General features: G+C 40.7%; 1 protein-coding gene across 11 annotated transcripts in view; it reads left to right on the top strand.

The window, feature by feature from the left end:
• The first annotated feature begins 1260 nt into the window (after positions 1–1260).
• ptprk (protein tyrosine phosphatase receptor type K) overlaps positions 1261–13845 on the top strand; it is a 102273-nt gene continuing 89688 nt past the window's right edge. For 9 of the 11 annotated variants that reach the window (XM_034527629.1, XM_034527627.1, XM_034527626.1 and 6 more), the window contains exons 1-2: positions 1261–1554; positions 8307–8330. In XM_034527629.1, coding sequence (XP_034383520.1) covers positions 1473–1554; positions 8307–8330 — 106 coding nt within the window. In that variant the 5' untranslated portion in view covers positions 1261–1472. The remainder of the gene's footprint in view (positions 1555–8306; positions 8331–13845) is intronic. The other 2 variants (XM_034527630.1, XM_034527622.1) reach the window with 1 other exon arrangement.

The raw sequence follows: 13845 nt of genomic DNA, 5'->3' as shown, positions 1-13845 counted from the left end.
AACTGTTACCAACAAGAGCTGCCCCTATTTATTCATTGGCAGGAATGTGTTTCAATGTTTAAACCTAAATTAATAGATTTTTTCTGGCAATATGGAGGCTGTGGGAAATCATCCCGAACACAACTTTGACATATTGGTACCTTTAGTGAACTAAATCAAATTTGTGTCATTACTTAAAAGTACTATGTACGAGATGCGATGGCTCAGCTAACAGTGCAGACAACGACAACAGCGCTGACATAGCTAACGTGTTTAGCAGAGGGCAAACCGGAGGGCGGGCAGTATGCTTTAGTTGTTTGCTGTTATATTAATGCTCTGAATATCAAATTTAGCACATTTAAGTTAAGGTTATACAATACGACATAATAAAAAAGGAATACAAAAGAATGATCAGACAATGTATTTAAAGTAACACAGAATGTGTTATCATTATGGACACTTCATTAGTATATCATTATTATTGATGTCTTAACATTTAAGCTACATTTTAACGTTTTAGTTTGTCAAGGTAAAGCTTATTTTCTAACAAACAAACTTAGAAACCGATAAAATGTAATCTAAAAAGTAACAATACCTGTCAAATAAATGTACGAGAGTAACATGTTTAATATATAAAGTCAAAGACTGGCATGAAATGGGAATACTCCAGTTAAGAGCAAGTATCTTAAGTAAAGTTGAGTATATATATATATATATATATATATATATATATATATATATATATATATATATATACACACACACACACATTAAAATAGGAGATGTAGTTTAACAATTGAACGGTAATGGTGAGAACAATAAAATAAATGAGTTTGTAAAAATCAAAAAAGAGCTAAGAAGCCTATGACAAACTCGTTGCCTCTCAGATTTACTGTCAAACCTTGACTCGTGGTTGTGATTACATTTATGTGCAATTTATGACAAAATAAATAATTCAATATTAATGTGAAACATAATGAAATAAAAGTGACACAATAATTCAAACAAAGGCACCACTGAAACCATAAACATTGCAACACTAGAAGAAATACAAGTTTTGTTACATTGTAATCTTTCTCCAATTAACTCGTGCCTCGTGACGTCAAGCACTTGCTCTGCTGCGCTCACTCGCTCTGCCTCTCTCTCTCTCTCTCTCTCTCTCTCTCTCTCTCTCTCTCTCTCTCTCTCTCTCTCTCTCTCTCTCTCTCTCTCTCTCTCTCTCTCTCTCTCTCTCTCTCTCTCTCTCTCTCTCTCTCTCTCTCCGCGTGAAACAAAGTGTAGTGTCCGCGAGAGCCCGTAGGAAGCGAAAAGAGAGAAACCGGAGAAAGGAGAGATTGGAGCGGCTGAATCCGCAACAACCGGAGGAATAATAACCCATGAAAAATAAAAATAAAGAAGACTGAAGAGGGAGGAGAAGAGGGAGAGAACTCGCAGGAAAAAAAACTTTTCCGGGGGGAAACTTACAGACTCAAACACGGCCACGTTTGAAAAACATGGATACACTTTTCTCCGTATTCCTGGGACTCCTGTTTCTCTTTTCGGCGGCTGGTAACGCCTCCGGTCAGATACCGACAGGTAAGGACGAACACCGGGGAAATAGATAGTTCTGGGGGGTTTCCGGTTTGGAAAGTTTGGACTATTTCTTTTTCTCGTTTACTCCATCCGTGTAAGCGTATGAATCTCTTGACAGGTGTGTTTAGGTGCAGCAGAAAAGTTCGGCTCCGTGTTGAGAATGTGCCGTCGTGCCTTGTTTTTACGCTTTGTGGCTGTTTTTCCCCCCCAAAAACAACCTCGATGCGAGACATTCAGGATTCGTGGAGTGTTTTTTATTATTATTTATCACTGCTTGCTATAATGCGAACAAAAAATGTCTTCCGTTGCATGCAAGTCGTAGGCTGTCGAAAGCTCGTTCGAGACGGTCGGCTCTTGTTTGAATCCAGTCTGTTTGTCAAGTGGGTCGGTCTCGACCGGATAGTTCGGTTTGTGAACTCTTAACTTGAAGGTTTCAAACTAATTGACAATATTTTGTCTTTGCGATTTTATTGAGTCTCCAGACTTCACATCGGGCGACAACATTTCCAGCTTGTGCATTGGTGAGGGGGGGGGTCACGGTTAACGGTTAACGGTTAACGGCACATAGCCACGGTGCCGCCTCGCCAACAGCGCGTGAATGGAGCAAAAAAAGTTCCGGTGCCCACGGAGATCGCCCCCTAATGACTGCAACAGCCACAGTTAGTGTCCCGGTGGTGACTTCTAACGTGTATGTTTTCACGGCGGTCTGGTCCGTGTCTTCCTCTGTAGTCTGTGGCGCATTTGAAGTCTCCAAAGGAGGACTGAGGCTCTTTTGTACGAGTCGGTTCGGTCCGCACGCGCCGTGAGCGCTTCGCTCTCTGCAAACCAAATGATCCTCTTCTGCTCCAACTTTATTTCTCTGTGAATGCAATAAAACCTAATGGCTGTGGGGATATAGTCTGGCACGCCGATCGCCTGTTTGATGAGACGGACTTTCTTTTCGCACCGCGTTATTTAACTCAAGGAGAGAAAATACGAGGATGAGTAGTTTTTATTCTGAATACAGCAGTTTGATCTTTTATACCAACTGAATCTGTGAAGATTAATACTGTTATAAGCGATTTTCTCTTTTTTTGTAATGGGCTGTCAGCAATGCGGAGGGGCTGGACTTAAACTCCAAATAGTAATAGTTAAATTACATGTTTTTAGTATAAGATAAATGAAACGACCGTGCCATTAAACTCTTCAATAATTATCCGTGGATGCATGGGGACCTTTTCTCCTGGACTTTAGCTTTTAGACGGGAACCCGCATCGCAAAGTGTCTCCTCTCGCCGGTCTATCCCGCAGAAATACTCCGCGGACGACCCCAAACAAACTGCTGCTTGCAGCGCTCCGGCACAATGCCCAATGCACACGTCTCCTAAATGAACTCCAGAAGGGAACATCCGAGGTGTGTTCCTGGAGCAGGACTGATCGTCCGCGGAGGAAACTAAGTCCGAATACATTGTCGGACCTGCGTCTCGTTCTGCGTGGCCGCCCCGTGTTTAATTTACGCATTCACCAGTTGTTCGTCTCTGAACTCCAACACACGCACACACAGGCGCGCACACTAAAGAGAGTAACAGAGACACACACAGCTGTTAGAAAGCTCACCTCCAAAATCATACTAAAGCATTATAAGACTAAAATAAAGGACACACCATGCTCCAGTGAAGGGAAATAGTATAAACACGTCGTTTTTTTATTGCCTCAGTATTCGCTTATAGGCCTGTTAATGATCTGCATAGAAATTACACATTAATTACCCCTTCATCTGTGAAGGTTTTATTGCCCCCCCCCCCCCCTCGCCATACTCTCCTACCTCCCCCCCTCTCTCACTCCCTCCCTTGTGGCCATTTGGCCCTCTGGGTAACAAATGTGTGGAATTTCTTTGAGGCCTCTGGGAATTTAAGTGCTGTTAATTTGCAAGTAAATACTAGTGACTCGATGCTGCTTTACAGAGAGTGGAGGTGGGCTATCATTAGTGTGGAAAGGGGGTTGGAAAAGAGAAGTTGCAGTTGGTTGGGTTGTGTTGTGTTGCAGAATAAAAATGTGTTTAAAAAAGTATTTGTTTCTGAATAAAAGCAAGCAACAGTGGTAATTTAGGAAAATCAGATGCAGGGGAATGATCGTTTGATTGTAATAAAAGGGCCCAATTTTCAGGGATGAAAGGGTTATTGCCGCCCCATTCTCTGTTTACACTGAATCCTAATTGGTTAAAGAAGACAATGTAGATTAATCACATTCTGCAAAAAGGCAGAGAGGGTGCAGAATGCATTCGCGATTTAACAGCCGTTTCCATCACTGACAGCACTTTTATTTGAACACTTCAGTGAAATTTTAAAACGGATGAGGCTGATAGGGTTAATAGGCTGCAGTCGGTGTGAACTGTCACTGAGAAAAAGTGGTGATTATTAGATCAGAAGCCAATAATGAGAGATGTTTGTTGTGGCGCAGCATCAGTAGCCGTTGCTCCCTGAAATCGCAGACATGGACGAGGAAATCAGTGGCACAGATTTAAAACCGTCCATCACATTTTAACAAAGTCACTTTGAGTTTGTGTTGAGATGATTCTTCTCTAAATTTGTCCCGTTTCCTTCTTTATCTTCCAGTTTCCCATTTAGAAAGTAAAACTATAAATTATGGCATTTATTTAAATCAGCCTCTCCCTTGTCTCTTCTTATCATGCTGTTTTGTGGCAGTTTTGTTTTGGCCTATCGCTTACAAAGCCAGTGTAATAAATGGGAGCGGGTGTAACTGAGTTTATGCTAATTTGACAACTTTCTAAATCCGTCTCTGCTCTGATCGAGCTGTGACACAGATTCCAAGCGTCTTTAATCTTAATGAAGTGAAATAATTGTTTTCCATTAGTGTCTCCAGACGAATTAGAAGGCTGTCGCTGCTGCTGAACACCAACTCTGAGCTGGTTTAATTATAAATGTAAATTATTTTAGTATTTTGAACATTAGAACCAAGTTTGTTTGATTATAATTACTTTTTGGCTCCATTTGGAAGCTGAACAAAAATGGTGTGTTTTCCCCCAGAAAGACGAGAGAAAGAGAGTGATAGTGAAAAGATGAGAGGGGGAGAAGGAGGGGGTAAAAAAACAAGAAATGCAACCATTGGTTTTTTGGCCGTGGGCATCTTCTCCACTCAAGAGACTGTGAAAACGGCAGGAGGGAGGGAGGGAGGGAGGGAGTGTGTGTGTGTGTGTGTGTGTGTGTGTGTGTGTGTGTTTGTTGACCAAATGTGTGTGTGTGTGTCAACTCATGTGTGTTGCTGTCACTTAAAGAGAAAGAGGGAGGACGATGCTTTCAAGCCCTCCGGAGTACAGTGGTACAAAGATGAGCATGTGAAATAGCCTTCTCATTCTACTCGTGCCATGTAAAATGGCACCAAATCAAAGAATGCCTTTTTAAAATGTTCTCTTTATAAGTAATGCTTCAGTCCGCTGTCTTTCAGATCCATCTTAATGTCTTCTCTTCAAATCAAACGCCACTTTGCCCAGAGCCTGTCTGTTTCTCCAGATTTCAATTTAGTGATATATTTTTAAAAAAACATCTCTTTGAAAGTACTGGCTCATATCTTCAGTCGTTTGGGGATGAAGTCTGTGCGCACACAAGCATGAGTGTGTGTGTGTGTAAATGTAATCAATCTGTTGAGAGAATTGATTAGCTAATCCGTCATTAGACTGTGTCTGTGTGTCTCTCTCTGTGTGTGTGTGTGTGTGAATGAATTTTAAGGTTTGTGTTGAAAACTGATTAGCGACACCAGCGACTGCAACCTTTAGCCTCTTGTTGTCAGAGAGTTAAGAATGAGGGAAAGTGAGAACATGACATGATTGACACGTGATTCAGATTCCACACACCATGCTGTGCACAATCACCATGAGCTCTAAGAGGATGCTTTGGTACTCATGAGAAAACCAGTTGTGAAGGCTTAGTGTGGTTTTGGCATATATATATATATATATATATATATATATATATATATATATATATATACATCGTGGTTTGTCATCGTTGGTTCGTCGACCTTAAATGACCATTGATTAACCAGTTACTCGATCTACAGAAAATATATCTTTGATTGCATCAGCCCATTTTTCAAACCAAAATGCCAAACAGTTGATTGCTCTTCATTGCAGTGATTTGCTGTTTTTCTCTGTTTTCCACAATTATAAACTGAATATCTTTAGGTTTTACAAAAACATGCAATTTTTAGACGTCATCTTGGGCCTTGAGAAACTGTGATTGGCATTGTTTAACATTTTTGTGCATTAAATGATGACTTCAGAATACCATCAGTAGGGCTGCCCTTTATCAGTGTATTGGTCAACTACTTGTCAGTTTCTGTGATTCTTTGTGGAGAAACTCAGTTTTACAGATCTGTTTATATCAACAAATCAATTAGTCAACAAAATTGTATGTCTTAGTTTTTTACGTATTTAGTTGTTAGTCGACTAAGAATTTCACTGGTTGAGGACAGCCCTAATAATCAGCACAATCGATAATGGCTACGAACTGTGAGATTATGGTAAAGAAAGTCTGACACAATTTCTTAAAGCCTAAGGTGAAATCTTTGTCCAACCAAACAACAACAAAGAGATCCACTTAAAAATGATCCACCAGAGAAAAGTAGCAAATCATCACATTTGAGAAGCTGAAACCAGAATATTTGAGTTGTTGCTTGAAATAAATAAATAAAATATTAAAATAGTTGCGGATTAAATCTCTGCTGCCCGACAAATTGATAAATCAACAAATTGTTGCAACACTTTATCGCTTGTGATCCACATGTGGCCTGTGCTGTTTAACAGCCACTGTGACAGAAAGAGGAGAACACAGACCTCCATCTAGTTGTGCTCATGTAAAAATCCCCTCTTTTTATTCCTTATTTATTGGGGCTCTCTGGTGGAGGGGAGACGAGACACAGTGAGAAGCAGCATGCCGTGGATATATGGTCCTAAGTGGAAGAAGCAAGTACTGCAACATCAAGGTGTATCAGAAAAATCTGTTACCTTCAGCCTCATTTGTGTCCTCTCTTCTTTTACACCCAGGCAAGCTGATAACTCAATATTTCAACTTTTCGTCATTAGTTTTGGTTGTTTCCATTCAGGTGATTTATTCACAATTTAAAAATATGAACATAAAAAAAGGTTGATGCAAATGTAGCTAATGTTATGGTCCTGTAGATACTGTTACGTGATTGGTGTAAATCATCAGTCAGAGTGCAGGAAATGAAACCAAGAAAGTGTGAAAGTCGCATTGGAAATGAAGGGAAGCAGTACGTTCAAAACAAATCCCAATCCCTGAAATATCACATCCCTGATGAATGATGGTATTAGTCCGGTATCATCAATCTCTGCTCTGCCCTGTTTGGCTCTGGTCACAGCTGTCGGTACAAGGGGGCCGAATAACACCCCGCTGCCTCACCGACACACACTTACACACATGGCTGGCTAATGACAGATTAAGTAATCAACACTCTCAGTTGATTAATTACAGTACACACACACACACACACACACACACACACACACACACACACACACACACACACACACACACACACACACACACACACACACACACACACACACACACAGAGTCTCTCTTTCCCTCACACAGATGTGAGCAGCATCAGTACCAGTTGTGTAATCTTATGTGGTGATGAAGATATTTAAAATGTAGTCATCACTGGTGTGTGTGTGTGTGTGTGTGTGTGTGTGTGTGAGAAAGATTGAGTGAAGTGGCAGGTGACGACAGTCTTGGGAAAATGCTTGTTTTTAGGGTTACCATGAGGTGAAGGGTAAAGGTTGAGGTTGGGCATCTGTTGGCTTCAGGTTAGAGTCCACAGATTGTCCTCTCTACTTCGTTTGCCTTTATTTTGTATTATTTTGGAAGCTGTTGGTGCATTTGGTTGCTGCTGCTGAGCAGAATTTGTACATCCAACATGGATTTGTTATTTATACTTTATAGGTCATATGTTTTGATATACTCTTGAGTCTTTCTTCAACTTCGTCATTGTTGTCTTCACTTTCAACAAGCTTTATCAGCATCTGCAGTCTGTAGGAGAAAACACTAGCTTGCAGTTCTTTTGGTCCCCACATGGTGTCTACGTAGCTTCTGTAGCGCAAACGCGTGGTTAGTTTTGTGATAGCTATGTGCGCAGTTGCCATAACTACGACGATACCCCTTAACATACAACCATCAATCAAACTTAGGCAATTTAGGCAATATTTCACTACAATATGCATTGCTACAAGCCCTTTTATTTTCTGCAATAATACAAAATCCATAGGTTATATCCCATTGGCTTTTTGTAAAGGGTTCCAGTGCGATGCTACCCTCTGGGGTTGGCCGACAAAAAAAAATGTAATTCCTGCGGCAGCCTAATTACCTCTATATATGAAAGCATAACAGTGTAGATAAGAATGTTGTTGTAACATTAGTCAATTGGCAGAAAAATAATTGATTCATAATTGATTCGTAATTTGTTCTTCTAGGTGCAAAACGCTCTCTAGTTCCAGCTACGCATTTGTGAGGATTTACTTCTTTGCTCTGTTTTTTCTGATGTTAAACTGATTATATTTTGGTCTTGATGAATATAATAATTTGTAGTTGCCACCCTCCAACTAGCAATTGGTAGTCCTGTTTTTAGATATATGCTATTACTAAAAGAACACATCTTTATTTTACTGTGTATGTGACACCTGTGCATGCTATCCAATCTAATTCTTATTATTCTTTGCTTTGCTTCTGTTGGACCCAGCACACATGGGGCGCGCTGAGAAGGGTAAGTTACGAGTGGCCAGCCGAGAGCTGAGCTTCATCTGTCATAGTCATCACCATCCCCATCGTCATAGTCTTCAGTGTCGTCGTCATAATATCACAGTCTTCACTTAAAGTTCCCTTTTCAATGTGTAGGCGTTCTGTGAAGTGATCTAATTGTTTTCTCATCCACAATCATCCCGACTTCTACATACTTCGTCTCTACCAACCATCCCATTTGGATTTAATGCTCATTGTACAACGTCTTCTGGAATATTACTAACACCGCATTAGCCGGTATTAAAGTGCACTATGCAGTGATATGTATACTGTATGACAATGTTCAGTAGGACCATGAACTATTTGATTCTGGCTGGAACCATTTGATTAAATGTCAAAATGGTTTCAGTGCTTTATCGACGTTTGTCTACAGCTATTTGCTCCCTGGGAATAATTTCTACAATGACAAACTTGCTTTTAATCAATGACATGTTTGAAGTGCTCTCGTACTGGTACTGGTTTGTCTCTCTTTGTGAGTCTGCCAACCTGTCTGTCTGGTAATCTACGTGCCATTTGTCTGCGTGTCTCCCCTGCTGTGTTTGTCTGTCTCTGTCTGTCTTTGTGTAGTTAGACAGCTGTCGGGAGGTTTGAAGTTTCCAGGTGCTGATTGTTTGGTTGATCCCGGTCTTCAATAAAAGAGCTCTCAGTCACTTTGTTGCTGCAGTAGCCGGCCCCACTCTTCTTCTTCTAACTGTCCACTTCAGCAACGACACATCCGCTCATTCTGTCTCACACATATCCTCCATCTTCCCTTCCCCCTCTGTTTTTCTCACTTTCCCCACATACACACTCCCAGTGGATGGTTGTTAATGAGGGAGTTGATTTTTGTTGTGAAAGTGACAGGTTAGTAAAAATACTGCACAGTCACTTCGCACTGCAGGGTTTTACAGAGAAGATCCCTGTGGAACTGTGGAGTTTGGTATCCCACAAGGCTTTGCTGTGACAGAATCAAAGCAACTATGTTGTTTACGTGTATATTTACAGAAATCAAAGGCAAATAAATCCACAGTGAAGGTCACATTCTGGTTAATCCTTAAAAACAAAAAAATACGCTTTGATTTCTTTTTTACGTTTTTATTTTGTATGTGTGGGAGTCAGACACAGGATTTGGAGTGCTACGCTCCAAAACACGAATTATTTAATACAAAAATAATAAAGACCTAATGAAAGCCCAGCGAGGCAGAAATACTGTCAGTTTATATTAAGCAGGACACGTTCTTGAAAAGCGATTTGACAGGTTCTACATCTGCTCTCACTAATCTCACTAGATTCCACTTGACTCCACTGAGTTTTTACCTGATAGTTTGTAGCGGAGGTAGAAATTCATAAGGGTGTAGTGTTTTAAAGGATAGGTTTATATAGGTCATTTGAAATTGATCTGGTTGATTGGCTGTATATTTACGATACTCCATATATCTCCATTCATTTCGAGTTTATAGGCACACAATCAAATTTAAAGCCAGTTCTGTAATTTTCTTTTTCAAATATGAATAACTCACAACTCCAAAGACTTCACATCCTCCACATCCAGTCACGTTTTCAATGTCCCATCCAGAGTAAATATCCAGTTTTCCTGTTATAACTGAACTCTGCCTCTGTGCCACATGTTTGGCAAATGACTGGTTAAAGTGTAACCAAGCGTCTTTGCTTCAATCTGTATATTCTTTCTTACCCCTCTCTTGTCTTCCTCCTCTATGAACTATAAAACATGTGACAAAATGCCCCAAAATAATCGTGTGTGTGAAGAAATGAGCCTCTTCATGTTAACCTTCAGGTGGACTGGCTTTACAGACATGGCCAAAGGGCTCTTGTGTTTGTGTGTATGTAGCTAAAGGCAGTAGCTGAAGTGGTTTCTATTAGTTCAGTTAAGATGACATCTGTCAGGAAGCTTCACGCACACACACACACACACACACACACACACACACACACACACACACACACACACACACACACACACACACACACACACACACACACACACACACACACTCTGTGCAGTACACCATATCAAGTCTCATTCCTGATCTCTGTGTGTAGTTCAATGATAAAATCCCAGAGGACATTCTGCTACAGTCACTTTCAGCCGAGCATGTACATCCTGGTATCTAGAGGACACTATTTGTACTGTTCTTACACTCCTCTCCAATAACCCTCCATGCTGCTCTTTAAGCTGATTTCAGTTCAAGAGCAGTGGAAAGCTTTCGAGATATATAAACCCCCTCTAAGTGTATGTGTGTGTGAATGAGAGGCTCACAGACATATGACCAGTCCATTAAGATTATCATCTCCATCCCCAGCCATGTATCTTCACATCACCACGATGCTGGTCCTCTAAGCAGAGATTTAAATCTTCTAGCAGATATTCCGGAGCTATCTTTTTCCTCTAAATGATGTTACACATTGCTTTTATCTGTCTGTCTGCCATCCTAATCTGTCGTTTGGTCTGTCTGTCTGCGAGCCAGCGGGTGTGTGAGTGTCCGTCCTGTCTGCAGATGACTGCAGACACATGGTCAGCCTGACAGCCTTTGCCTACGTGTGTATACGCACCTACGGTCAATCACTCCAGCAGACAGACATTTAAATGTTGAACATCTGTCTGTCAGTTTCCTGGTTGGTCGTCTGCAGCCTTCCTGAAACACCGTCTGTGATGAATTCATACCAAGAGATGTTGACCATAAACACATTAGAGTACATCTTACAATATAATGATTAATGATGTCTTAATTGTCTCCAAAACAAGACTTATTTTTATGAATAAAATATAAGAACATTTAGATTTCAAATAGCATTAATGTAGGAAGTTCATCAACCTTTGATGTCTGCGATCATAAATCAGTATCTCCCCCAATCATGTTTAATTTTCCACTTTACTGGTCTAGTTTGTGAGCCCAAAAGTAAAGTGGAAAATTAAACATGATGACAAAGTGATGAAATATTTGATTAATTAACCAAGTGATCAATAGCGAACCAAGTGACAATAAACTTGATTATAGAGTAACCATTGAAGTTATTCATCAACTCATATTTCTATAAGATTTGCTGGTTCCAGATTCCCAAATGTGAGAATTATTTTCTATTTTAAGGCATTGCTAATTTAATATCTTTGGGGCCAATGGCCACACAAAATAAAATGTTTTATTTCATATTTAGCTAACTCTTGAAATGCCATTTTGCTCAGAGCAAGGACAGTAGATTTTAAACTCCAACACTTCCATTGGAGTTGCACTTGGAAGGCCAGACCTTTGAATCCACCCACTCCAGACCTGGATCCAGACCTTTGAATCCACCCACTCCAGACCTGGATCCAGACCTTTGAATCCACCCACTCCAGACCTGGATCCAGACCTTTGAATCCATCCACTCCAGACCTGGATCCAGACCTTTGAATCCACCCACTCCAACGGCTTCCAGTTGACCGATTCAACTGGAATCGTGACATGAAACAGGAGCGTTGCTATTTTGTATGCACTTTCAATAACCAGTGGCTACGCAGTAGTGTCAACTTAAAAAGGCGTTAGATTCAGGCAGCTATGCAAACTGGTTAGAGCGGAGACTGAGGATGGAACCTGAGTCTCATATCATGCAAAGAACACACAGGAATGAAATCCATAATAAAGCCTTACGTCCTGGTAGTTTTGAATGGGCCGACTGAAATGCATGCTTCTCAGGGGGTCACACATAACATGTAAACATCATAGTATGCTACTAACCTACATCTAAATTAAAATATGCAGCACCATCAACAGCTTCAGCTGACACAGGGAACAGGGAAACTTCATACCTCCAAGCATTCAGCAGTTCAGATTTATTTCAATGCTTTCTGGATCTAAACAAAAGATTTTCCACGGCTATTATAGTGTGTATGGTCAGGACACCTACTGAGACCGTATTTCCTCAAGCCACTTGTTTTTAAGGGAGCAGCACTGAATATGTGTTTTTGAATGGTGCAAACAGTGCACCATTCAAAACCACTGGAAGTGACAAGAAGGCAGTGCAGGGGAATCACCAACGGACACATCGCTGCAGAGCAACATAGGAACCAAGAAAAACACCAAAATAGGACATATGAGGTTTTCATTGGGAGGTAGCAGTGGAGGAGACTTATTGTGAAAGTATTTAAAAAAAAAAAAGTATGTTGATACTCACCAGTGCAACACACACACACACACACACACACACACACATACACACACACCCCAGTGATGTTGATACTGTGCAGACTCCACCGTGTCTGGTGGAGCCGAGCAAAGTCAGTCAGTTTAGTTCTCTCCTCGCCTCCCTTTTTTGTAAAACACATCCAAGTACGACTCCCTCCTTTTCTCTCCTTCAAATGTCTCCTAATGGTTATTTCACCTCATTCCCCTCTTCCCTACTTTTCCTTGGAATTTATGGCCCACTAGCCTAAACAAAGCAACACAACGTTTATCAAACCCTCCCCCCCTTCTCATGTTATCCTTATTCCCCCTCTCTCCCCTTTTGGCCGCCTCCTCCTCCTCCCTCCTCCTCTTCCCACCTCCAGTTCCCCCTCTTCATCCCACCTCCTCTCTCCCCCGTTTCTCCAGTTTCAGTGTTTTCCCCTCCAAGGACCCACAACAAAGTCAAGGGTGGGATTCTGTGTTCCCAAATCCAGACAGAATAGTGTTGTATTACAGGGATTAAGTGCGTGGATTCTGTTTAAGGTGGAAATTGTGGAGGGAGCTAGACACATGGCAACACAGGCGTAACATGGGAACGAAAGGAAAGAACAGTGCAGCACTTTTAGAATAAGTTCAATGTTACTTATTATGGCTGGATAATAATAGTCATTCAACACATGATTCATTATCATTGAATCTGCTCAATATTTTCTTGATATTTTAGTTTATCGACCAAACAATAAATAGTCCAACACTTAGAATAATAATAAATGTCCATTATTCTTTAATGCCCAAGGTCCTCAGAATGCTTGTTTTGCCAAACCAACAGTGCATAAAGCCATTCAGTTCACAATATAATGAAACAGAAACAAGAGCAAATCATCACAGTTGAGAAACTTAAACCAGAAAATGATAAGCTTAAAAAAAACTACATTAATACCTTATCAATTATCAAAATAGTTTGAGAAAAATGTAATGTCGATTGGTGACTGAATTAATAAATTATTGTATTCAGCTTGTGCAACATGTTAAGGAAGTCTTTATTGAAGAAATATGATAACATAAGTAAGTACATTCACTCTGTCAGTTGATAAAGCTGCCAAACTAAACAACGTTCATGTACGTGTTTTATCTGAAAGCTCAAAAACTAAAGAACAAATTCCTCTCCACAGTGTCATGCTGGCACACAACAATCTCACCCCTTCACCTCTAACTCACCCCCTCCTGTATCACGTCAAGGTCTCTCTCTTTCTGTCTCGCTCCCTCTCTCCCTCATTCTCTTTCTATGTCTTGCTATCTCTCTCTGCCATTTTCTGGAATGCTTTTGTTAGTGTTTTCTCT

This window comes from Cyclopterus lumpus, chromosome 24, assembly GCF_009769545.1.
Source record: "Cyclopterus lumpus isolate fCycLum1 chromosome 24, fCycLum1.pri, whole genome shotgun sequence".
Taxonomy (NCBI): domain Eukaryota; kingdom Metazoa; phylum Chordata; class Actinopteri; order Perciformes; family Cyclopteridae; genus Cyclopterus; species Cyclopterus lumpus.
This window is presented reverse-complemented; position numbering and strand designations above follow the sequence as displayed.